The 26,801-nt window shown below is 44.9% G+C and overlaps 1 protein-coding gene and 1 pseudogene across 1 annotated transcript; both read right to left on the bottom strand.

The window, feature by feature from the left end:
• Window positions 1-2,159: 2,159 nt before the first annotated feature.
• Window positions 2,160-2,618, bottom strand: LOC102425643 (annotated as a pseudogene).
• A 14,882-nt stretch (window positions 2,619-17,500) lies between these two features.
• LOC102425116 (peptidyl-prolyl cis-trans isomerase FKBP1A-like) lies at window positions 17,501-24,153 on the bottom strand. The gene is made up of 3 exons (XM_023747942.1): window positions 24,007-24,153; window positions 20,449-20,613; window positions 17,501-18,578 (listed from the first exon to the last, which is right to left on the bottom strand). The coding sequence occupies exons 1-2, from the start codon at window positions 24,142-24,144 to the stop codon at window positions 20,485-20,487; spliced, it is 267 nt and encodes an 88-aa protein (XP_023603710.1). The 5' UTR covers window positions 24,145-24,153; the 3' UTR covers window positions 17,501-18,578; window positions 20,449-20,484.
• Window positions 24,154-26,801: the final 2,648 nt, after the last annotated feature.

Below are 26,801 nucleotides of genomic sequence, written 5' to 3'. Positions count from 1 at the left end.
CTGGGAAAGCTGCCCAACCCTTTCACCCGCTTTGTGCCTGGTGCTGGTGGAGGGGCGATTGCAGGGAGAGGAAGCTGATCTTCCGAAGATCCGTTCAGGCCCAGACACTAGGGCTGAACCAGTCGGGAGCCGCATTCTGAAAGCTGACCTGAGTGAGACAATAGCTCTGAGGACAGAAGTGTTCACGGTAGGAAGCCAGGCGTGGGGCTCAGGCTCCTGCACGTGTGGTCTCCTTGAACCCTTATGTGGTCCTGTGAGGTTTTCTATTTTTCCAGAGAGGAAACTGAGGCCCCAGGACTCGCAGTCCAGTGCTCACACATCGCTTCTTCCCCGCCTCCCCCCTCTCTCCCCCCATCATTCACCCCGTGGGCGCTGGAGGCGGGAGAGGCCTGGCTGGAGGCCCATAAAGGAGGGGGAGGGGCAGCCAGAGCCCGGGTGCTTTTCCATCCTGGGCTGGAGCTGCTCCTGCAGGATTCTTGGAGCAGCCAGAGCAGGAAGACAGGAACAATGGGCAGCCGGCGGCAGAGGGGTGCTGGGTTCCGGAGCAGGGTGGAGCCGGCTGTAGAGGCTGTGGGAATGAGGCCCCTGCACAGGAGACTGACAAGATTAACCACTAACATTGTCTGAGCACTTACTGTATGCCAATAATACCGTTGTAATTAACCCAGTTATTAATTAACAGAAAAGGAGCAGAGGGAAGGCTGAATCGTATAGGCATGCCCAGTAAGGTCTGATGACTAGGAAAGGTGATTACTTGTGTCACACCTGGGAGCAGGTCATTGGCCAGAATAAGCGTGGCCACTGCAGGAGCGTGAAATCTGAGACACATAAGCTCTTCAACAAAGGGAGTTCCCTCTCCAGGCCCTCTTGCCCCTTATCTCTGCTGCTCACCTGACACCTGGCTTGCAGGGCTCTCAGGCTCTGCATTTGCCCACAGAGCCCACAGCCACGTGGACCCGCACGTAATGCACTGATGGGCTGTGACTAGCCGGATTCTGTGCCAGACTTAGCGCCACCGTGGAACAGAAACTGCACACTGGCTCTGCTTCTAGCTCTGCTGAATCCCCAGCTGCACCGCTTCCAGGCCTGGATTAAGGGAAATGGGACTTTTGAAACTGAGGTATATAACTCCATGCTAATAAAAATCATTCAACCCATCGTGTAAGTCTTAGAAAAGTCTTTTTCTCAAGGTATCATAAAAACCCAACCCCCAGCACCCAGTGGGGAAAGGGATCCTCTCACTTCCACCAATAGACACCAGGACCTGAGTTAAACACCTTAGATCAGCGGTTCTCAACCTGTGGGTCGCGACCCCTTTGGCAGTCGAACGACCCTTTCACAAGGGTCGCCTAAGACCATCCTGAATATCAGATATTTACATTACAATTCATAACAGTAGCAACATTACAGTTATGAAGTAGCAACGAAAATAATTTTATGGTTGGGTCACAACATGAGGAACTGTATTTAAAGGGCCAGAAGGTTGAGAACCACTGCCTTAGATGAATTATCCCATGGAATCCTTGCCTTACACCTATGTTAGCCCTATTTACAGATGAGATTTGAGGTATGGAGAGTTTAAGTAAAATGCCCCAGATAAGTAGGAGGTGAAAGCAAGATTTGAATCTAAGCCAGCGGTTCTCAACCTGTGGGTCGCAGCCCCTTTGGGGGTTGAACGACCCTTTCACAGGGGTCGCCTAAGACCATCGGAAAACACATATATAATTACATATTGTTTTTGTGATTAATCATTATGCTTTAATTATGTTCAATTTGTAACAATGAAATTGGGGGTCACCACAACATGAGGAACTGTATTAAAGGGTCTCGGCATTAGGAAGGTTGAGAACCACTGATAAGCAATCTAGCTCCAGATCCTATGCTCTTAACCACTGTAAATTTTACACACGTGTGCGCACACACACACACTCATGCTGTATATACTTTCTCACAGTTTCCTTTTCACTTGTATCATTGACAGATTTGTCATAAATATTGTCCTTAGTTATCATCTTTGTTTAAAAGTCCTACCAGCTGGAAAAATCTTGTCCATGTGTCACCAGAAAGGGCCCGGGCCCGGAACAGGTCTTCCTAGGGCTGGCCAGTAGTGTATGGGTTCTTGACTTCATGCAGAAAAGATTTCACAATATGAGTCCAGGTGATTTTGAGAGTACGTTTATTAAAGCTGGGGACAGTGAAAAAAGGAAGGGCTTAGGATAGAAGAAGCAACCCTTGTTTGCACTCCATGCAATGCTTGGCGAAGTTGGCCTTGTGGCAAGTCATGCAGTACAAGTCCTCCCCATTAGGGAAGAAGCTTCCAGTCCCAATGACTTGCATGCAGTCTTTGTGCCAGATGGTCCCCTTGACTCCCTCCACAATCAGTTTGAAGCAGCCCTTGCACTTGGGGAAGTCCTCCCACGTGGAGCATTTGTTGCACAGGATCTTGTTCTCGGCCACAGAGGTCTCATTGGCCAATGGCTGAAGGCACCTTGCATAATGGAAGCCGTGGCAGTTCTTACAATGCACCTCCTTGGAGTCGCACTGACGGGCTGGTGGCATTCCACACCGGTGTTGACACACAACCTGTCAGAGCACTTCAGGCAGGAGTGGTGGCCATCCTTCTCTTCCTCTGCATTAGAGGCAGTCAAACTTCTCAGCCATGTACCTGGAGAAACCTCACACTGTGTGTGGAGAATGGGGTGTATGTATTCTGCAAGAGCTGGATATAGTTGTCAACAGTGTTGCCTGGACTTGCTTGGTACCACAGCTGTCCCTGTGGTTGACTGAGCTCCCTAAACCCAGCGCCATGCTTCCTCTAATTTAAATTGGTGATGACGAGAATGGCACCAAGGGGTGAGCTGGTGGGTGCTTAACCCCTTCAAATCTCCATCAAAAGCCTCTCCATCACCCAAAAAAGACACACCATCTAGATCAGCGGTTCTCAACCTGTGGGTCGCGACCCCTTTGCGGGTTGAACGACCCTTTCACAGGGGTCACCTAAGACCATCGGAAAACACATATATAATTACATATTGTTTTTGTGATTAATCACTATGCTTTAATTATGTTCAATTTGTAACAATGAAATTGGGGGTCACCACAACATGAGGAACTGTATTAAAGGGTCGCGGCATTAGGAAGGTTGAGAACCACTGATCTAGATAAAATAAAGTGCTTATTATGTTAACAAAGGTTTAAGACCAGCCCCTTCCACCACCAGTCAAACTGCTGCAGCCAAGCTCTCTCCCACAGAGGACTTTCAGGCCAGCCAGCCAGCTGGTGGGTGTCGGCTTTGAACCACACGATGTGGAAACACTGTAGATAAGTCTGGAAGCATCAAACCTGGCAGGATTGGGGGCGGGAGTTGCTGGCAGCCATGGGAATGGAGCTGTTGGAAAGAAGGCAGAGCTGGGGGCGGAGAGATCAGGACCTGCTGATGTAGCCTTATCTCTCCCATCTAGCTGTGCCTACCCTTATGCTTTTCAGGTTCAAGAGTCAATGAAATGCCTTTTCACTCAAGCCAGTTGGAAATGGATTTTCTGTTGCTAACAACCAAAAGAGTCTTGACTGTTTTGCTTGATTTTATGGCATCATCAATTATAAGATTATTTTTATTATTTGTTTGTTTATGTATTTATTTATTTTTGGTTAATCTTCACCCGAGGATATTTTTGCATTGATTTTTAGAGAGAGTGAAAGGGAGAGGGAAAGGCAGAGAGATACATCGATTGGTGGCCTCTCCCATGCGCCCCAACCCGGGCCAGGGATCGAGCCTACAACTGAGTTTTGTATCCTTGACTGGAATTGAACCTGAGACCCTTCGGTCTTTGGGCCAACGCTCTATCCACTGAGCCAAACTGGCTAGGGCTATAAGATGATTTTTAAAAGGAAAATATATCTACTTAATAACAACTTATGGCCAAACCGGTTTGGCTCAGTGGATGGAGCGCCCGCCTGCGGACTGAAGGGTCCCAGGTTCGATTCCGGTCAAGGGCATGTACCTTGGTTGCAGGCACATCCCCGATGGGAGGTGTGCAGGAGGCAGCTGGTCGATGTTTCTCTCTCATCGATGTTTCTAACTCTCTATTCCTCTCCCTTCCTCTCTGTAGAAAATCAATAAAATATATTAAAAAAATAAAAAAATAACAACTTATGGATAAAAAATAAGCATATCAGGAATGCCCCTTATCAAAAACTAACACTGACCGTAGCCAGTTTGGCTCAGTGGATGGCGCATTGGCCTGAAGACCCAAGGGTCCTGGGTTTAATTCCAGTCAAGAGCACAACACCTTCATTGGGTTGCAGGCTCCTCCAGGCCCAGGCCCTGGTCAGGGTGTGTGCAGAAGGCAACTAACCCATGTAGCTTCACATTGATATTTCTCTCTTTCTAAAAACCAATGAAAAAATATCCTTGGGTGAGGAAAGAAATAAATGACATTGGTTATGTTTTTATTTATAAAGTTGTACAACACATCTCCATTGGTGATTTGATCAAAATTCCTCACATCTAGAGTCTAAACTTTCCTTGGTTGAATTTGGCGATTTTCACTTCTAATTGCATTGCCTGGCCAATGCTAGCCTTCCATACACTCAATAACCTTTTATTTTCAAGTGGCATCATTTTAGAAGTCATTTTATTCAATATTTGAGATCTGGTAAAATTCCATCCAGGCAATTAGACAGCAGACAATGACTAAGTCACCCTCCGCCTGCTGGCTGGCATGTTCCTTCCGCATCAATGGTGGGGCACATCCTGATTCCAGAAACGTTAAGATGTGTGTGGGGCCAGTGCATCAGAACTAGTTATGATCATAGTTACCTTTTCCTGTGAGTCAGGCATTGAGCTAAGCAGAACAGAGGTATGGGGTGGGGCAAGTGACATCATCACTCTTGTTCTCAATTGTCATATCTATAAATGGCAATAATAGCTTCATAGAGTAGTTGGGAAGATTTAATAAGAACTTTTAGAAGAGTGTTGGCATATAACAATTATCCAATAAATATCAGGTATTAGTATTTTGTTTCATTATTACAACTACCCTTTGAGGTCAATATAATGACCCTACTTTATGGTTTAGGACACTAAGCTTAAGGAAAAGAAGTGGTCACTCATCTAGGAAGGAGGTGGTGGATCTGGGACTCCAAGCCAAGTTTATGTTTGTTTGTTTTTATATGTTTTTATTGATTTTAGAGAGAGGGAGAGAGAGATAGAAACGTCCTATATAATAAAAGCCTAATATGCTAAGTGTCCGGTTGTCCATTCAACCAATCAAAGCATACTATGCTAATGATATGCTAAGGCTGCTCAATCGCTCACTATGACGTGCACTGACCCCCAGGAGGCAGACACTCCAACCAGTAGGTTAGCTTGCTGCTGGGGTCTGGCCGATCGGGACTGAGCAAGACGGGCTGGACACGCCCTGGAGCCCTCCCGCAGTCTCTCCCCAGCTGGCCAACCTCCCGTGTCCCTCCCCGGCCTCGATAGTGAACCAGTGGGGTCCCTGGGCCTGGCCTGTGCCCTCTCGTAATCCAGCAATCCAGGACCCCTAGGGGGATGTCAGAAAGCCAATTTTGGCCCAATCCCGCTCAATGCAGGAGCTTCCCCCTCACGGGGGGATGCCACTTATCCAGAAGCCCGGCTCACGGCTGGTGAGCACAGCAGTGGTGTGTTCCACCGTAGTTGGACATCCCCCAAGGGCTCCTGGACTGAGAGAGGGCACAGGCCGGACTGAGAGAGGGCACAGGCCGGGCTGAGGGGACCCCTCCTCCGCAGTGCAAGAATTTTGTGCACCAGGCCTCTAGTCCAGTGGTTCTCAACCTTCCTAATGCCACGACCCTTTAATACAGTTCCTCATGTTGTGGTGACCCCCAATTTCATTGTTACAAATTGAACATAATTAAAGCATAGTGATTAATCACAAAAACAATATGTAATTATATATGTGTTTTCCGATGGTCTTAGGTGACCCCTGTGAAAGGGTTGTTTGACCCCCAAAGGGGTCGCGACCCACAGGTTGAGAACCGCTGCTCTAGTCAGTGATAAGAGAATATCATCCTCTTGCCCCACACTGGGGCATCCTGCATGCCCCACACTGGGGATTGAACCCACAACCCAGGCATGTGCCCTGACTGGGAATTGAACCATGACCTCCTGGTTCATGGGCCGACGCTCAACCACTGGGCCACACCAGCTGCACCAGGTTTATGTTTTTAACCATCAGCCATCAGACTTCCAGGCAGGGGCTGGGCTCCTTACTTAAGATGCAGGGTGGGGTGAGCCACAGGAAATTGGGGGCCAGTTCTTAGATATGGGGCAGGGAAAGGTCATACTCACCAGCCAAGATCACTGCCCAGACCACTGTCTTAGTCTTATCTGTGGAATCTTGGGCCTTTGAAAACTACAGCCGGGAAGGGACAGGGCTCAAGCTGGAACCCCCGTTCCGGCTCCTCACATGGTCCTCAAGCTTCACTGTCCTCCCCTGTGGACATCCCTCCCAGCACCTCATCCTCCAAGCCCCCCTTGACCACCCCCGGCCCACATCCTTGTGCTTTGCTCAGGCAGGATCTCAACACTCGCTCGCATTTCAGACTTGCACTTTGGAGTCAGGCCGACTTTGGGCGTGAATCCTCCTCCTGCCACTTATTGTGTGATCCTGCGTTCATTTCCCCCCTTCACAGAGCCTTGGTTTCTCACCTGAAAAATGGACAAAAGCCCCTCTCAGAGGTCGATGTGAAGTTTCAGGTGAGGTCAACCTGACACGGAGTTAGCCTCCAGGCAGCAGTTGCTTTCTGTCCTTCCCCATACAACATAATTATTGTCCTTATTAATCACAAAATAAAATGAGTAATAACAACGGTCAGCCCTGGCCAGGTGGCTTAGTTGGTTGGAGTGTCCTGTACACCAAAAGGTTTCAGGCTCGATTCCTGGTCATGGCACATACCTAGATCTCGGGTTCGATCCACCATTGGGCTATGTACGGGAGGCAACCGATCAATGTTTCTCAACTCTCCCTCTCCGTGCCCCCACCCCACAACTGCCTTTAATGTTCTGTAGGGGCCCCTTACACGAAGAGGCTGATCTCTGAAGCTCTGGACATCTCCAACTCCCAACAACCCTGCCACTGGAGTTGTCTCATGGCTTCCACTGTGGCCACCTCTTTTCCCAGCATTCCCAGTGTTCAGCTGTTACAGAGGCCCCAGAGTGCTGGCCGGGGGTCAAAATGACATCTTTCAATCCTGTCACTCAGCTCTCTCCTTTCTGGTGAACTGTGCTGCAGAGGTTGGTTAAAAGGTGACATCGTTATCTGCCTAGAACCTCTGCTCTCTTTCCACTAAAACATATATATATGTATGTATATATATATTTTTTATTTTAAAAAATACATTATTTTTTTTAGAGAGAGAGGGAGAGGATAGAAGCACCCATAAGAAACATCAAACAGCTGCCTCCTGCACGCCCCCTACTGGGGATCGAGCCCACAACCTGGGCATGTGCTCAGACTGGGAATCGAACCCTAAACCAACTGAGCCACACCAGCCGGGCACTCTTTCTACACTACACTCTTTCTCCTCTCCTTCCGGGACTCCCCACAGGCCCTGAAGTTCTGTTCCGTTGTATAAATTGTTTATCTGTTCAGGTTGTATAAATTTTATCGGTCTATCTTCAAGTTCCCTGCTTTTTTCCTCTGCCATCTCCATTCTGTGCCCATCCAGTATATATATTTTTTAAATATATTTTATTGATTTTTTTACATAGAGGAAGGGAGAGGGATAGAGAGTCAGAAACAACGATGAGAGAGAAACATCGATCAGCTGCCTCCTGCACACTCCCTACCGGGGATGTGCCTGCAACCAAGGTACATGTCCTTGACCAGAATCGAACCTGGGACCCTTGAGTCCGCAGGCTGACGCTCTATCCACTGAGCCAAACCGGTTAGGGCCATCCAGTACATTTTTTATTTGTTGTTGTATTTTTCAGTTGTACAACTTCCATCTTTTCTTTCCTTTTTTTCCATTTTTTTCTTTATATCTTCTATTTCTTTGCTGAACCCCTCTATTTTCTGTTTTAAGAGTGTTTATAGTGGCCCTAGCTGGTTTGGCTTAGTGGACAGAACACCTGCCCATGGAGTGAAGGGTTCTGGGTTTGATTCCAGTCAGAGGCACATACCTAGGTTGCAGGCTCGATCCTCCATCTGAAACCTGGCCCAGTCAGGGCATGTGCAGGAGGCGACCAATCAATGTGTCTCTCTCACATTAATGTTTCTCTCTGTCTCTCCCCTCCCTCCCACTCTCTCTAAAAATCAATGGAAAAGTATCCTCAGGTGAGGATTAACAAGAAAAAAGAGTGTTTATGGTGGCTTGTTGAAGCTTTGTAAAACTTCTTATTTTTATTATGACAGCTGCTTTAAAATCCTTGTCAGATAATCTCAGTATCTGTGTCACCTTGACGCTGGCTTCTGTTGATTGCCCTTTCTCATTCCCGTTGAGACTTCCTGGTTTTTGGTATAAGCAGTAGTTAATTTTATTCTGGACTTTTTGGGTATTAAGTTCTGAGATGCTGGTTCCTTTTTAAATCTTCTATTTTAGCATGCATTCAACCTGTTTAAGTTCCGAATGCACACATCATGGCTCACTTTTGTGCTCTGTGAGTTTGAATGTCAATTTAGTTTCAAAGTCAGTGCTATTTTGGTCTGCCCTGCTTGTGTGCTACCTAGAGGCCAATCTGAAACCACACAATATTCCATCTCATAGTTCAGTTCTCAAAGCTTTTGCTGTATTAATTCTGGTGAGTTTCATACATAGATCACTTGGGGTTGTGGCCTGGTCTTCATACACAAATTGAAAGAATCTCTTTCTGCAGCTCCCTCTTCTCTGTACCCCTCCCCATGCACTCAAGCTGTGAGGGAGTGGGTGCTGCCTCATTGTTACCTTTGCTTAGGGCAAGGATCATGGCAGGGCTCCCCTTCAGTCTCCAGATCACCCCCTCTGATCACATTAGTGCAGAGTGGAGCTGATAGAGCAGAGCCTGCTGGGAGGAGGGCCTTTTTTCATGGTGTTTGCCTGGAGAGGAGCAAGTATTGGAAAAAGACTTGCCCTTAATTGCTGTCCTTCCCCAGCCCTCTAATATAAGAAAGCAGGCTTTCCTTGGGACTTTGTGCCTGGTGGTAGTTTTGGGTCATGGCTTTCTCTAGTGCCCAGGCTGGGATACAGGACAAAGTAAAGCTCCTGAAGACCCCTGACTAGGTCATCCCTTGAGAACCAAATTGCCTCGCCAGTCCACCTTCTTTTTCCCACGATCAGAGTACCCTGATAGTTGCTTTATGTATTTCATCAAATGTTTACTCGTAATAAGTAGAAGGAATAGGGTGAAACCCATTTACTCCATCTTGTCTGAAAATTGAAAACCAAATATATATATATATATTTTAAAATATATTTTATTGATTTTTTACAGAGAGGAAGGAAGAGGAATAGAGAGTTAGAGACTTTGACGAGAGAGAAACATCGATAGCTGCCTCCTGCACACTCCCCACTGGGGATGTGCCCGCAACCAAGGTACATGCCCTTGACTGGAATCGAACCTGGGACCCTTAAGTCCACAGACCGACGCTCTATCCACTGAGCCAAACTGGTTAGGGCGAAAAACCAAATATATTTTTAAATTAAAGGTGCAATTTATGCAAAATGTATCCATTTAAAAGTTACATTTTCATGAGTTTTGACAAATATATACACCCATGTAACCACAGCCAAGGTAAAGAACATTTCTATCAACCCAAACCGCCCCCTCGCCCCCCCCTGTACCCCCCCACCCCCCCGTGCCCCTTCCCAGTTAATTCTCTCCATCACAGGCCTCAGACAAGCGCTGATCTGAGTTCTGGGTCGCCTAAGACCATCCTGCATATCAGATATTTACATTATGATTCGGAACATTAACAACGTTTACACTTATGAAATAGCAACAAAAAATAATTTTTGGTTGGGTCACAACATGAGGAACTGTATTTAAAGGGCCAGAAGGTTGAGAACCACTGTTAGAGTTTCAGATAAAGAAAATCACATGGAACGTACTCTTTGGTAAAAGTCTGCCTTCTTTTACTCAGTATGTCTGTGAGATTCACCGATATACCTGGGTGTACTGGTCGTTTAGTCCTTTATGCTGAGCAGTATTCCAGTATATTTTTTTCTGTGCTTTCACGTGGATTGTCACTACCCTCTGCTCTTGCCTGACAGACACCAAGAGCCTATGGACCATAGCTGCTCCTGCCATGACCCTTGCTATGGTTCTGCTCTCCAGGTTCCTGTTCTTTGATCCAAGGGAAGAAAATTTAGATGCATTACTTGGTACTTATTTCAAGTTATGGGTAGGATAAGATTTCAGAGTAAAAGGATGGTTTCTTCTGGATGCCTGAATCAATATGCTCCATCATTTACTTACTAATTACCCGCTCAGATCAAAGTACATTAAAAAAAAACCCAGTCATTCTCTTGCCAGAAAATTTTAGGGGTTTGTAAACTTGGTCTTACATTGCTGTCTGTGTTCTATGGAATATCGACACCTTCTTCATATGCAACCGTCACCATCCTTTCATGTTGAATACCTGGTGGCTTGTGATGAGTTACCCACATTCTCGGGGTCTCTAAGATTTGTCTTCTGTCCACACCATGCACTCAAATCCCTGATGGAAGAGGGTTGTTACTCTCTGGGCAGCTGATTCACTTTGTGATGGCAACTGTCAGACCAGCTAGGAGGTTATCTGATTTGTAGATTCTCTCTGGCTAGTTATATTTACCTAGTGGAGACATGATTTCTCTGACAGCTTTCTTCACAAAATTATACATTCAGACTTCCAAATGAAGTGCTAAGTGGTGTTTATACAGGGAGACAAAGTCAGTTTTATTTTCTACCAATATAAGGTTGGATATATTCTTTTCAAAAAGATGACTGACCAAATATTCCCCATTAGCCAAGTCCTAAGATACACAGGTGGTTGCCAGGTTTCTAATTATACTGGTTTCTGTACTATCTGTTCAGACATAAGCTCTTTTGTAAATGTGCCTAGCCGGAATTTCTTCATACACTTCAACCAAAACAGCACATTGCAACAGATGGAATGCAGAAGTAGATGTGAGAATTGTCTTCTATTAAGCCTAGCATTAAAGAGATTTGCAAAAATGTAAAATAATACCACTCTTCTAATATATTTTGTGAGAAAATCTATTTGTGGAAAATACAGCTATCAAATAAATAACATAAGAAAAAGTTCCAAACTGAAGGACACGTTTCCAGATTAAAATGACTTTCCAAATGCCCAGCAGAGTAAATGAAAAACAGAAGATTTAAAAAAAAAAAGACCCCCCCACAAAGCCATATTATGAAATTTCATCAAACCATTGATAAGCAGCCCCAGCCAATTTGCTCAGTGGTTAGAATGTCGACCTGCAGACGGAAGGGTCTCAGATTTGATTCCAGTTGAGGGTACCTACCTCAATTGCAGACTCAATACCTGGCCCTCCCTTCCACTCTCTCTAAAAAAAAAAAATCAATGGAGAAATTTCTTCTGGTGAAGATTAACAAACAAATAAACAAACAATAAAAAAATCATAGGTAGCAGATCCTGACAGATTTCAGGGAGGAATAAAAGAGATCACATATAAAGTAACAGAAATCAAAGCGGCGTCACTCTTCTCAACACTGGAGACTACAAAACAATGCAGCAATAATTTCCTTCTTAGGGAAAATAAAAACCAATCTAGAATAATAGTTCTAGCCAAACTATCAATCATTTGTGAGGGTAGGAGGCAGTTTTAGAAATTGTGTGCTCAAGTGTTATAATGGTCCCCAATGAATCACTCCTCCCTGTAGCCATGCCCCCTTGCATGTAACTTTGTTAGTCCTTGCAGTGAGAGGTAGTTTGTTTATTCACTCCCTTGAATCTGGGCTGGCCTTGTGATTTGTTGTGACCAGTAGCACGTGGCAGAAGTGACACTGTGTGAGTTCTACAGCCAAGGCTTTAAAGAGGCCTAGACGTATCTCCTATCACCTACTGGAAGTGAAGCCACCATGCTGTGAAGAAGCCTAGGCATATCTAATGGAGGATGAGAGGCCATGGAAAGATGTTGAAAAGTGATACAGGAAGATGCAGAAACATAATGTAAAATTCTTAAAGCAGCTTAATGCTATTTTCCATTAGATTGTCTTTTGATTTAGAATTGTATATCTGTTTAGGATATAAGGATTTTGTTATATTTTACAAATATTTTCTCTCCATTATGGCTCATCTTTTAACTGTATGATAGCTTTTTTTTTTTTTCCTCCCATTTTCCAGTGGCCACATCTACAAATAATTTTCTTTAGGTCTTTGAGGTTTTGTTTCTTAAGATAAAGGCTCTTTCCACATAAAAGTTTACTTTTATCTTATTTTCTTTCTTTCTTAAAAAAACACAGTATAAACAATTGGTGTTATACAGTGGTGACTATAAGAGAGTTAAGAGTTTAAAACAGTTCTCTCTCCAGAGCGGTCTGGAATGAGGAAGGCCAGGCAAGGAACTGCTGCTTTTCTATTATAACTCTTTCCCTCAGTCCAGCCTGAAAGTCATGTTACTAAAGTGTGTCCTGGATCTACCCTCACGTCCACCATTCCAGTCAAAGCCTCCATTTCATGCCTAAACTAACCCATTGGCCGGCTCACTGGTGTCCTACTTCCTCCCTTGCTCCCGTTTCAGTTATCCATCACTATGACATAAGCCACTTCAACACCAATATATTAAATCTCAGTTCTGTGCTTTTCTTGAGCTGAGGGTGTTCTCTAGCCACGTGATATTGCTGGGCTGTGGACTGTGGACTCGACTGGGCAGTGTCCAGATGGCTTACTCAACCTGGCGGCTAGTTGGTGCTGGCAGTTGGCTGGGTCCTCAGCTGGGTGGGCTGTGGGCCTCAATTCTTCTGTGTAGCTTGGGCCCAAGAGCTAGTGTTCCAAGAGGAAGGAAGTGGAAGCTGGCAGTCCTCTTCAGGCCTGGGCTTGGAAGTCCCAGAACTTTCCGTCCACTGCCTGCTAATAGTCAAGCCAAGAGTCAAGGGGAATGCAGGGATCATTGGGGGCCATCTTTGGAGACTAGCTATCATGATCCCCTACCCCATCTGAAATCCACCAATAGCATCATCATGCTCACTGTGTCTCTAATGTAATGCCCTGCCTTGCCTGGCCCTTGCCCAAGTCTGTCCTTCACACCTCTGCTCTCCATACTGGTCTTGGTGTTTTCCAAGCACCCCTAACTCACCACTCCTCAAAGTGGGTTGGAAAGCCTTAACACCTGCTGTTCCATAGTCTAGAAGTTTTCCTCCAAACCTTCACTTGGCTACTTCACTCTCCTCACTGCTTTCACACTCTGGATAGCTAACATTATTTATTTCTTCCTATTTTGGGTCTCCACTAGAATTTAAGTTCCTTGGAGGCAGTGTCTTTCTCTGTTCTATCCTGGATTCACTCCTAGCACCTAGGACAGCACTGATCACAGGGATGCATACCATAAATATATTCTACGGTTTAACTGAATTTATTTCCCTAAATCTTGGGTATGCACTGCATTGAGAAATATATAAACTAATTCCAAAAGAGGAAAAACTATAGTGGTAATTAGCAGACAGATCCAATGATGTATCAGTCCTACATACCCACTGGCAAATATGTCTACCTTCCTAATAAAAGCTGACAGCTGTTTTCCTGTGTGCCCTATGGGGGCAGCTGCTGCAGCAAGGCAACCTGCCCTGTGCATGCGTGGAACTTGGGGAACTTAGAGGAACGCATCAGACACGCTGGACAGAAGCCAGGGAGTGCTGCCCTTGACATTTTAATTTTAATCCATTTTTGGTGTCAGCTGTCCCTCATTAACTCACTGCATTTAATTAGAGGGCTCATGAGAATTCCTAAACCAGAGGTCCTCAAACTACAGCCCGCGGGCCACATGCAAATACAAATATTGTATTTTTTTTCATTTTGTTTTTTTACTTCAAAATAAGATATGTGCAGTGTGCATAGGAATTTGTTCATAGTTTTTTTTTAAAACTATAGTCCGGCCCTCCAACGGTCTGAGGGACAGTGAACTGGCCCCCTGTTTAAAAAGTTTGAGGACCCCTGCCCTAAACTATGGTTTCTCGACCGTTCCTAAGCCAGTGCAGTCCGAGGTTGTCAACCAAAGTGAACCCAAACCCACATTTATCCAGGAAGCAGGTGCATGTTAAGTGCAGAATTCTTAGACGCACATCCCACATGTGTGAAAGATAAATCTAAGTTCAAGACAAGATTAATAAAACCTGCTCATAAACTTGCAGCAGAAAAACCCGTCTGCCGTCACCAGTTTCAGCAGGGGTTCAAAGGTGTTAGGGAGTACGTTTTACTAAGTAAAAAGGAAATACTGACACACTGTCTCAGTGGGAAAAGTCCTATTAAGGTAGGATTTGTGGAGAGGAAAGACCAGCAGGTATTCAAGTATATTTGGTCATCACTGTTAGCTGCCAAAGGCAAGAAAGCAGTTTGGGGACATATCAAAAGAGGAAGGGGTGGCGGGTTTTCTGTGGCCAGCCATTTCCTGGAACAAGAGGGGGTCAATGGGGTGCCTTTTTGTAGTCAAATCGTCATCATGGTTATCAGGGGAGGAGGGTGTGTGTGGCTGTCACGGCAGGAAGTTTCTCACGTGATCACCAAACTTAAATACTTCAATTTTTGAGTTGGAAACTATCTTACATTCATCTGAACAATATGATCCACCACCCATTCCTCAGCCCCCACCCCAAGTCCATTGAACAAACGGGAAAACTCAGAAACAGAATTAGGAAGTTTTCCTGGATCCCAGGACTGACTATAACCATCATGCTTCTCGGAAATAAAACAAAAAAGAAAAAAGTCCGTAGTAACATAAGCCAGTTCTAGCCAGGCCCACTGATGTCCTCCTCACTTCATTGATAAGAATCCGGTTCAGGGGGCCAGGGCTTCGGGGGGCCTGAGCCCTTCCCCGTCGCTAGTGTAGATCAGGGTGAGGTCCTCAGTTGGTCCAGACCAGTCAGCTCTTCATATTTAATTGTGGCCAATGAGCATGAGAAAAAAGTGGGTGTCAGAAAGCATTGTGGAACTTTGAAATAGATTCTGACCCTACCTGATTACTGGGTGTTCCATCTAGCCCACTCCTCTGAGTGTCTCCACCTGACTTTCTTTAACTTACTAGTACTTTAAAATAATGTAAATAGAGGCAAACTGATAATGCAGGTTAATTCTTGTCCATAGAAATGCATCCAGTGGAATGTTAGTGATTAATGCCAACTATGCCAGTTTCGTATTATGCAAATTCATCCTAGTGTTCTACTGGGCTTATTATATATAGCAGGTCCTCAAATAACAATAAAAGACCAGTCCCAGCCGGGGCCCACTGTCTGAGTGTGCATTCTCCCCATGCCTGCATGCGTTTTCTCTGGGGACTCAGCTTTCCTTCCACATCCCACCCATATGCACATTAGGTGAATTGGTTTCTCAACTGTCCCAGTCTGAGTGTGGGTGTATGAGTGTGCCCTGCCATGGAAGGGTGTCCTGTCCAGGTGGGTGCCCACCTTGTGCCGAGCTGCTCTGGCCACCCTCAACCCTGAACTGGATTAAATGGGTTGTGAAATAATTCTGTTTTTATTAATCTTTCTTAAATGTAAGCATAGCTCACATTTATTTCAGTGTTTCATATTAGAAGTGTTTTGGGTCTTTATTTAGAACAGGGGTCCTCAAACTACGGCCCGTGGGCCACATGCAAATACAAATATTGTATTTGTTCCCGTTTTGTTTTTTTACTTCAAAATAAGATACGTGCAGTGTGCATAGGAATTTGTTCATAGTTTTTTTTTAAACTATAGTCCGGCCCTCCAACGGTCTTGAGGGACAGTGAACTGGCCCCCCGTTTAAAAAGTTTGAGGACCCCTGATTTAGAAGTTTGGTGATTTTTTTTTGTGACCAGAAAGATGCCATAGGGATTTAACTTTTTTTAAAAAATTGTTTTATTGCTTAAAGTATTATAAAGAGTATTATGTATGTCTCCTTTTTTTTCTCCCTTGACCCTCCCCTAGCCTCCCATGCACCCCAGTGTCTTGTGTTCATTGGTTATGCTCGTATGCATGCATACAAGTCCTCCAGTGGATCTCTTACTGCCCCCCCCCCCCCCCCCCGGAAACCTTTTCAAGCTTTCCGGTGGAGGTTGGAAAGCCATACACAAGGGTTAAGGCATGGGGTCTCCGAAACAATGGATGACATGAAGTGAGGACTTACTGTATATTTAACTGCTCTCTGGATTCTCCTTTGAACCAAATAAAACATCTGTCTGCTTCTCTCATTAATGAGTTAAATAAAATCTTTAATATGTTCATTTTGTATTTGAATCATTTTACTTTCTAAAAAAATTTTTATCCTTTAACCTTTGGTGGTTAAAAAATTTAGTTTATTTATTTTTTTAAAATATATTTTATTGATTTTTTACAGAGAGGAAGGGAGAGAGATAGAGTCAGAAACATCGATGAGAGAGAAACATCGATCAGCTGCCTCCTGCACACCCCCCACTGGGGATGTGCCCGCAACCCAGGTACATGCCCTTGACCGGAATCGAACCTGGGACCCTTCAGTCCGCAGGCCGATGCTCTATCCACTGAGCCAAACCGGTTTCGGCAATTTGATTTTTATTACAGTCCTCTTCTGTAATAAGCAACATTATGGTAGAAAAATGAAAGCACTGTCACCTCTGGGTGTGGGTGGGGACTGACTGGGAAGGGCGTAAGGAAACTTTGAGATGGTGATACTTTCTTTTTTTAGGTCTTAGGGTATAAAACATAAACAAATACTGAATTCTAATGATGGACATGACCCTGAAATACTCTGGTGACTTAAATTAACAAAGAGATGGATTTGTAAAAGCATTGAGCAACCTATTTAAGTATCAAAGGCTCTTCACTAGGGCAATTTTGGAAAACGTCTAGATGGATGTGGTGGTCTCTGTAATGAGGGAGGAGGGGAGCATATACAGGGCAGGGGCCAGGAAGGTACTGTAACCACCCAGCCTGTCCACATGACAAAACCTCCACACCAAAAGTTATTGAGGAAACCAATTTAAAATCCCATCTTCCCTTTGTAATTCATCAATTTGCTGGTAGCACATCTCCAACCTCTTGGTAACCCCAGACAACCAAGCATAATCCTCTACCCAGAACATATATTTAATAACATTTGATGGTGGGTGAGGGGGTTCTCCATGATGACCCCAGCCTGACCTCCAGGTAATTCTCTCCACTGGTAAAGAGACAAACCTATTCCACCTCCCCTGCTTCCAGAGACCAATGGGGAAGAAGTCCCTGCTGTGGTTCTTCTGACAAGACACAACCTCCCACACTATATCCCCTTTGTCAGACCTCTAACCCCATCCTGCTTCACCAAATGGTAGGGGGAGGAATCTGAAAGTAACCACCGTCACACCGAGCTGAGAAAAGCCAGCGTAAAGCACTTTTATTGCAATAATAAAACTTGAAAGTCATATGTAGTGCAGGAGAGGTGGGTGGGGGGTAGGCAGCCATAATTTCTCTCACCAAATCACTACACAGGACAGCAAAGGAGTGAGAGGAGGGAAGGAAAAGCCAGAAAACGTTGAGCTCAGCAGGGGGAGGTGAGCATCAAAAAACAGGAGATGCTGAAGCTGTGATGACCAGCATCATTTTCTTAAGACAACACTCAAGGATTTGTCATGATGGCTGGGCTTTCATTGGGTTTTAAGTGTCTACAAACAGCACCTTCAATTTAAACTTTCGATTAAAGTTCTTAAAATTTAGGGAGTGGAGCCTGGATAGCTATGACATTATAAAAGTCCTGAATATCTATTAGAAAAAAACCACAGGATGGGGGGAAAAAAGCCAGGCCACGAAGAAGGCTTCAGAGGTCCCTGCTGGCCTGGGGACAGATACCTGTAGTGTCCAACATCGCAGTGAAAACGATTTGCTTTTAAAAGGCAGAGGGTTTAAGGGGAGAGTGGGCCGGGGCAGTGGAGGTGAGGGCTCCCCTCCCCACTTCAGTTTTGGGTAGGGCTCTTAATTCAACCCAAAGATCTCTCTCAACTTGGAGATAGTTCGGCCCTCAACAGCGCCTCAAGTCTGCTATGGCTTTGCAGCGCAGCAGCAAGAATGTTTAATATATAATAGATAAAAATTTCATCCAAAAAAATAAAATAAAATAAAGATTCTTGCATCCCCCACACACCAATTCCTAGTCTAAAGTTAACCCATTACTTGTGCTGTTAATACTTGACTAATATGTAATTGAAAACCTAGATCCAAAAGACTGAAACTGAATCTTCACCCCAAAACAAAAACAAAAAGAGTAACTTGAGGTTTATGGCATGTAGTTTAGGTCAACACACATACGAGGAGAAAGGGGAAGAGCAAAGCTGGGTGACAGAACACACTCAGTCGGGGCAGATGTTTATACAAAGTGTAGTGGAACATCAGGAAAAGCTCCGCACGGATTCGCTTGTGCACGTCGGGGGCGCCAGATCCCTCCATGGCACATCTGTTGGGGACAGAAAATGTGTGAGTTCCAGCAACTCAGTGCTCTTTGTGTGCAGTGGGACAACCACAGGGCTGGCTGCCACACCAAGTCCCTTCCCCAACATCTGGGAGGTCTTACTTGGACCAAGCCACTTCTGCTTGAGCTGGGAGAGGCACTGGGTTCAGGCTAGATTCCCAGATGAACCACCTCCTTCCTACTTAAATAGGTTGTTCTTTTTTATAAACCTAAGGTAAATTTATCTTGCTGAGGACAGCAGGAGGGGCAGTCCACCAAGGCCACTAACAAATACAGGTCCCTATTATCATTGGTTACATATAGGAATTGCTTGGGGGTGGGGGTGGGGTGTTAAAAATCTTTGATGCCTGGATCTCACTCCCAGTGATTGTGGTCAACTGTGGCCTGGGCATCAGGAGAGTTTTAAAAGCTTCTCAGGTATCTTTAATGTGCAAAGCTCTAAACGGATATTCCCCATGTTGAACATACTTAGAGAATGTCTGCAGTCTTCATTTATTCACCCAAATCTGTAACTTTCTGAGTTTGCTCCTGGGCTTCCCATCAAGACCCTTGAAAACAGCTCTGAGATGCTCTGTGGCAGTGCATGGGGAGGCTGAGACCAGAGTGACTTTTAGCCATTCATCTCCCTCTCCTTTCCTTCCCCACCCTCCATCCTATCAGATTTACAGAAAGCCTGTTCCCAAATCAGAATAACTCCAAGGTTCCCTCAAATACATTTATGTTCAAAGGACTCAGCTCTCCAAGAACAGGAAAGAGGGTTTGGACTAGGTGTAGACCTTTGGCTGAGGGAGGCTCTCTAAAGTGTCAGGAGTTCCCCTGGTAGAAATAACAAATGGAGAAGCCAAAGTCATTAAACCTGACCAGGACTGTATGACCCAGGTGTGTAGGGTTCAAGCCACTAAAAGAAAAAATAACTATTAATTTTTAAAAAGCCCCTCTACTTAAGGAAGACCACAACAGGACAAGGTTACACCATAACCGACAGCTGGCAGACACCTATTGTAGCTTTCAAACAAAAGCATTCTTCCCAGCCACTGGCTGTGGTCCTCTGGTTCCTGAGGGGAGCAAACAGAGGTGTGGGGCCAACTGGAAAGATGACAACATTCATGTGTTTTATGATTCATTAGGATATGGAGTTTGGTTTCTTAGAAATGAAGGTAATGGGAAGAAAAAAGTCTAGAAAGGGATTCTGGTCTGGTCCTAGTTTGCCACTGATAAAACGAGACCTTGTAAGGCCCTTTTCTCTGAGCCTCAGCTTCCTCACCTGTTGCATAGGAAGGCTGACACCCTAAGATTCCTTCCTACAACTGTCTGAGAGCACCCTTTACACTTCAATAACATCCTCTGGCCTCACTTTCAACCCACTGATAAGAAGCTGGCCTGCTGGCCTCAACTATCCTGAGTTTGCTCCCCAAGGCAGGTAGCCACAAACTGTGGATGAGGAAGGTGTACAAACCAGGACAGGGTAAGCAAAGTCACCAACACTCTTACTTCTAAAGAACTAAAATATTGGCACTAAAAATCAGCCTAATTATTTTCAGTTCTCAACTGAGGTTTAGCTTATAAGCTACATTAAAAAAAAAAAACTTCATTTAAACAGCTACATTAAGCTGCCCAATCCCCATAAATACATTCACGAACATAGGCCATCCCTTTCGTAGGGTAACCAATCTTTACATTCAAGATGTACACTGATAACTAAAACTGAAAGGATACCCGAGAGAGGAAGAAGAGGGGGAGGGAGGAGGCAGCCCATGACATTTTTCATTCTCTCTACTACCCACCCATCAAATGCTGAGCATAACATGGGAGGAGCAAAGGTAATTTAAAGGTTCTTTAGCATTAAGTTCCTTACCCAAGCACAGGGAACTCAGGGAGTAGGCCATTCCTGTCATTCCAGTTTTAGAAGTTCCACATCAAAGACGAGAGTGGCATTTGGTGGGATGATGCCTGGGTGCCCAGTGGCACCATAGGCATAGTCTGGGGAGATAGTCAGTTTGGCTCTCTGACCCACACTCATCTGTAAAAAGAACAAGGAAAAAAGAATCAGTTGGATGCATTCCTCAACTGTCTCTGGAAGAAGTCTGGGTGTCCCTTGACCAGGACAATGTGAGTAGGACATTACAGCGACTGTGCAGCTGTAATTACAGCATGGGCACTGGGCACTCCCCTGTGCAGTACGTGGAGATTGGCAGTCAGGTGGGATGATCCCTGCATATGGCTCCAAGGGGCCCAAAGGAAGATAAAAACCTCTGGTTCCTGAAACGGTCAGGCCCTCAACCTTTCTGCCCAGGTGTTACTAACCTGATTCCAGGCAACCAACACTCGGGAAGTGTCACCACCTAGTCCTTCAGTGGCCTGCTCAGTCAAAGGACATGTTCAGTGGCATCTATGCTCTTGAAAAAGGAGTACTTTGTCCAAAACTTTGCTTGAAAAAGCACACAGAGAAAGTAATATTGGGGGCAGGAGGGTAGCCTACTTTTCTGCACTTCCTATATTTATACTCATACCTCAGAAATATAGAAAAAGTTTTTAAAGACTATGATTTTTTGAAATACAAAGTAGCACGATATAATATCTATCACTTGTGTGAAAATATTTATATATTTGTACCTGCCTACAAAAACCAGCATTTTTCTATTGGGAGAACAGGGTATAGTATTGGCCAAGGTGAGAGGCAACTGATTAAATTAACAACACCAAAAAAAGAAAAAAAAATTTTTTTACTTAAAAAAAAATATTCGTATTGCCCTGGCTGGTGTGGTTCAGTTGAGTGGAGCATTGTCCAATGAACCAGAAGGTCTCAGGTTTGATTCCTGGTCAGGGCACACACTTATGTTGTGGGTTTGATCCCCAGCAACCAATAGATGTCTCTTTCACATATCTCCATCTCTCTCTCTCTCTCTCTCTCTCTCTCTCTCTCTCTCTCTCTCTTTCTCCCTCTCTAAAATCAAGAAGAAAAAGAAGAAAAAAAAATTTTGTACTTTTTTCATTTTCTAATCAAATACACAAATAAGTTTAACTAGCTATTTTATTCTGAAGAGTGAGCAGGTTTTCTGCTGTATTTCCATTCTGTAACTATCTATGACCCAGACTAAGAGACGGTGACTGAAGAGAAAGCAGCAGGCTGCAATGAAGTTTCCAATGAAATTCAAAAGCCTTGCTTTCTACAGCTCCCTTCAGAAACAAGGACATATTAGACCAAGGTGGTAAAGACAGTTAAAAGCATATGAGCTAATCTTAAAAAATTCAAAATAATCATATCCTTTTACCCAGTAATTCTACTTCCAGAATCTTCTGCTAACAACCCCAAATGCCCATTACAAGAGAAGTCATGTCAAAGACACATGCACACCATGGATTAGCCACTAGAAAGAATATAATGACTTTAAATATATTAATATGGAAAGATGCTCAAGATACAGCGTTAAATGAAAAAAGCAAGCTGCCAAAATAGTACTTGTGGTAGGATTATATACCTGTCAACACTTAAAACCAAAACAATATCAAAGGGGAAAGGGGCACAAAGCAATCCCATCTTCCTGTGCTTTTAGCTCACTTGCTGAAGTAGTACCTGTAGGAGTTTAAAAGATGCCCTGCAGAGGTCTCAGAGCACCCAGGCTTCTCACAAGTGAGCTGTGATTGACTCCAAAGCACACTGGGTCCAGGGGGAGTCTGAGCATCTTCCAGTACCATGTCATGCCTTGCCAAGCCTGGGATGTGGAACAGGCTGATAATACTACCTTGGTGACAATTACGGCTATTGGAACACACAACGCAATTATTGTTCTAGTGTTAGAATAGCCACAGAAGATGAGTTGTGGTATGGACAATGGCTGGCATGGGAGGTGGGGGAAGGACTACAGACCAAAAGCTGGCCAGACATGGGGGAGGGGAGACAGGATGAGACAGAAAGGTACAGCTGACGGGGTTTCCAAAGGGAAGTAAATCACAAAGATCCTCTCCTTATACTGCCAACCCTTTGCCCTGCAGGAACAGAAATCTAGATACCTAGGAGTGGAATGGCTTAAAGTTCCTAAAAGTTAAGCAATTTATTTGGAGGTAAATCAGTGATATTTTATAGAGGAAGTGGAGCAATGTCTATTCTAGAAAAGAGAAAGAGAGCCTTAGCCAGTGTGGCTCAGTGGATAGAGTTATCGGCCTGCAGACTGAAGGGTCCAGGGTTTGATTCCCAGTCAAGGCCAAGTACCTTGGTTGAAGGCTCAACCCCTGGACCTGGTCGGGGCCTGTGTGGGAGGCAAGCAATCAGTCTTTCTCACATCAATGTTTCTCTCTGTCTCTCCCCCTTGCTTCCACTCCCTCTAAAGATCAATGGAAATATATCCTCGGGTGAGGACTAACAACAACAACAACAAAAAAGAAAGAAATCTCTCTACACTTTGGTTAAATTTCCCAATTCTCTTTGGTGAGAGGGAAACAGACTGATTAGTATCATTCAGGGCCTAATTATAAAGCCCACTGGGTCGCAGGCCACTATAAACACCCTTTACCTGGTAGGGCCAAGAAAAAAATTTCTGGACTCCATGGAAGGCTAGAATCCAACTGAAATTTGGCAACCCTATTGTGTACTGGAAATTTTGCAGTGTTGGCGGACAAAAGCTGTTTACACAATGGGGAGGGAGAGGTGAAGAAAGACTCAAGACAAACAAAATTACTTTACCCATGAATATGACCTCTCAGAAGTAGTCTGACACAACATGGTCCACAATAAGACAAACACAAATTGAAACTACCCCAAGATAACATTTGCCACTCATACTGCCGAGCCAAAAGTCTAACAACATTCACTGCTGGCAGGGCTGAGAGGAGACAGGCAGCTTCAGAGGCCACTGGTGGCAGTTCAGTGTGATCCCTATGGATGGCAACTTGGCAGTATGTCAAAGACAGCCACTGAACCACTCACCCCACTACATAGAATTTGCCTATGGCAACACCTAACAAACGTAAAATAAAGTCCATACAAGGTTAGTCACTGCAGCACGATTTATAATAGCAAAACGACCCAAATGACCATCAATAGATCCAGGTCAAGTAAATTAGATTGCACACACCTAAGGAAACACTATGCAGCTAAAATAAAACTTGCTTTTTTAAGTCCTGGTATATAAAGTGTTTTAAAGAGAGATTAAGTAAAAAAGCAAAATGCGGAACAATGTGTGTGTATGTCTAAAAGAAAAAAAAAGTATATGCCTTTATATATGCTTAAAGAAACTCTGTAAGAAACATTAATATCAAGAGTTATTTGGGGGGGGGGACTGGATAGATTGGGTGGGATGGGAATAAAATTTTTTATTTGTACCTTTCTCATTTTTGAACCATATGAATGTTCTAACCATAAATATAGTTTAAAAGGTAGACACTCAGAAACAGAACAAAACAAATGAGAGCATACCTGGGCAACCCCTTCTTCCCAGCCTCGGATCACCTCCTGCTTGCCTAGCATAAACTTAAAGGGCTTGTTTCTGTCCCGGGAGGAATCAAATTTCTTTCCATCTTCAAGCATCCCTGTGAAAAAGGGCAGTTGTAACATGAGCAACAAGGAGTAATGACATGAGGCAAGTCATAAGCCATCAGCAGAGTGCAAATCCCAGATGCCTGAACTGAAGGGCCTGGCAGGGTGTCTAGGTCTGAAGAGGGACTGCAGAGTCCAGGGAGCACTCAGTGGGTCTCTAAGGAGTAGGGTAGTCCTCTAGCCAGGCCTTGTGAATGCTCTTCCCTAACTCAAAGTAGTAAGTTGACCACGGGAGGCAGGCAGCAATGCACCTTGGTCTGGAGAATAGGAAAGTGTACACACTCCTTGCATGAATTTCCAGTACCCTGTGGATTTCCTCCCAGACTAACTGTGGGCCCTTTAGGCATACACGATGGCTCAAAGTCACATACAGGGTAAGCAGCAATATTCCTTCCTTAATTCACCCATCATCTTTTACAGAAATGTGGGTAGTGGCAGAACTGAACTGAGTTGTAGGACACCAGCTGGTCAGAATCAGAGGGGTGGCATGGAAAAAACACGGAAAACCTCTTCCTAGTGAACTACTGACAATTCCAGTTGAACTGTGGGCAGTGCTTCCACCCCAAGCCAGGGGCTGACCGAGGCACTTTCCATATATAAACTTATTCAATTCTCCCCATGGCACTGTCTCCATTTCCCAGACGAAGGAACTGAGGCAGAGAGTAGTGAAGTAGCTTGCTGAAATAATAAAGCTGGACTACAAATCCAAAAACCATGTTGTTTACTATTCCAGTTTCCCAGAAGCCAGACAAACCACAAAGGCACCTTCCTAAAAGGGGGAATTCCAGGGATGAAGATGCACCCCGAGAAAAGAGGAACAGACATCTGCAACTCCTTGTTCAAAAAAGACTGTCAGTCATGCCCGGTTGGAGTGGCTCAGTGGTTGAGCATCGACCTATGAACCAGGAGGTCACGGTTCGAATTCTGGTCCGGACACATGCCTGGTTTTCGAGCTCAATCCTCAATATGGGGCATGCAGGGGGCAGCCGATCCATGATTCTCTCATCATGGATGTTTCTATCTCCCTCTCCCTTCCTCTCTGAAATCAATAAAAGTAAAAATACCTTAAAATAAAAGTACAGAAAATATTCTTTAAAAGACTGTCAGCCAATTGTGATAACTGTCACTAAGGTCCTGAAAACTCTTATGCCAGGATCCCAGACTGGAAGGGGTCAGCAATTGTTACGTAATGCAAAGCTAATTCCATTGGAGGCTGAGGGTAGGCACCCGACGTGGTTCTAAGCATCACTCAGAAGACCCAATAAAATACAGAATTTAGTTGTGTTTGTATTTTTGACAGGAAGAGAGAAATCCCAACAAAATCCCAACCTAAAAATGTCAACACTTGTAGGTGGGATGGGGAAGCAGAGATCAAGTGAGAGCTTTATCACAGACACCAGACTATCTGTACTTTGACAAAATAGGGAACTGGGGAGGGAGGTGGACAGGAACTGCTGTCCTTACCGAGCAGGAGGGGAGACAGATGTCCTGGGGCAGAGTACATGCTGAGACTGCCTGGAACTGGGAGCTAAGGACTGAGAGGAAGATAGGAGGACAGGAATCCACCCCTGCCAAGTGCAGGGCCAGGAACTGGCACCCAGAACTAGCAAGTTGGGTTATAATGAAGCTCATCTCCTTGCCAGAACACATTCACTACCTGGTAAAAGAAACTACAAATGGCAGGACTTGAACAGTTTTCTATAAATGAGTAACTGGGAGAACAGGTCTCCACTCTCCACAATACTCACTGTAGAGATCCCCTTTTCTACACATTGGGCTCTGCTTCATACACTGAACTCAACCCAGCTGAACTCAGCATTAGGGGTGAGAGTAGGCAATGAATAGCTAGGATTCTCAGATTCTCTGTCTGCCAGGCAGGGAGCCTTCCCATTCACTCTCCTGAGACTGCGTGTAACAGAAATAAGGGAACCAACGTCCAGGTTCAGTAACCTGTTCAAGGTCAGAGCCAGTGAGCAGTGGGGTCTGGCTCTACCAAAAGGTTTTATTTAGCACAATGGGGACTGTGAGCTACAAAGGAGGCTAATGAGGAGAAATAGCCTCTTCCTGGTCTGCATGTTATAGAGCAGAATGTGAGGAGCCAGCCCTAGGGCTTCCTGAGGGGCGATGGTGGGTAAGTCACTGGTGAGGAACCCCTCGGGGAAAGAGCCAAAGATGGAAGGGTGAGGTCCCCAGCCCTGACGGTCTGCAAAGGCTAGCTGAACAAAACCCACAGAGAAATACCTGCCCAGAGAGGCACCTGGAACCCAGGCTGTGGCACATTCCAAACTCAGTGCCCCTCCCCTCCTTTTTAACTGAATATCAACTTTCCAGGAGCAGCAACAGCCTGGCCCAGTACATGAACTGGAATCAATCTAAGCCGTTCTTTTATACCAGGGTTGGGGCACATGTGTCAGTTTGGGCATTCAGACCAACTGTGAAGTCTACTGAAATCTTGCAGGAAAAGACCTGTCTCCGTGGTAAAAAAGAAAAACACAGTCAGGAAGAAAGCTCCTGCTCTCCCTTCCTGTCGAATGCTGCTGTGCGAGGATGGCAGCCACCTTATAACCATGAAAAGGTCAGCACCACAGAGTAGTTGTCCCATTGATCTAAACCAGACCCAAACCACCTCCCTCAAGACTTGTGTTCTAAGATGACGGAAAGTCTGCTTTGCCTTA

This window comes from Myotis lucifugus, unplaced genomic scaffold (genome assembly GCF_000147115.1).
Source record: "Myotis lucifugus unplaced genomic scaffold, Myoluc2.0 scaffold_1069, whole genome shotgun sequence".
Taxonomy (NCBI): domain Eukaryota; kingdom Metazoa; phylum Chordata; class Mammalia; order Chiroptera; family Vespertilionidae; genus Myotis; species Myotis lucifugus.
This window is presented reverse-complemented; position numbering and strand designations above follow the sequence as displayed.

What these genes read in the sequence shown, in the direction of transcription:
- LOC102425116 (XM_023747942.1), bottom strand. Translation starts at nt 24,144, where the DNA reads ATGTTACAACTGCCCTTTTTCACAGGGATGCTTGAAGATGGAAAGAAA. An exon ending in GGGAAGAAGGGGTTGCCCAG is followed by an intron (nt 20,614 to 24,006) that starts GTATGCTCTCAT and finishes TTCTTTTTACAG; the next exon opens with ATGAGTGTGGGTCAGAGAGC.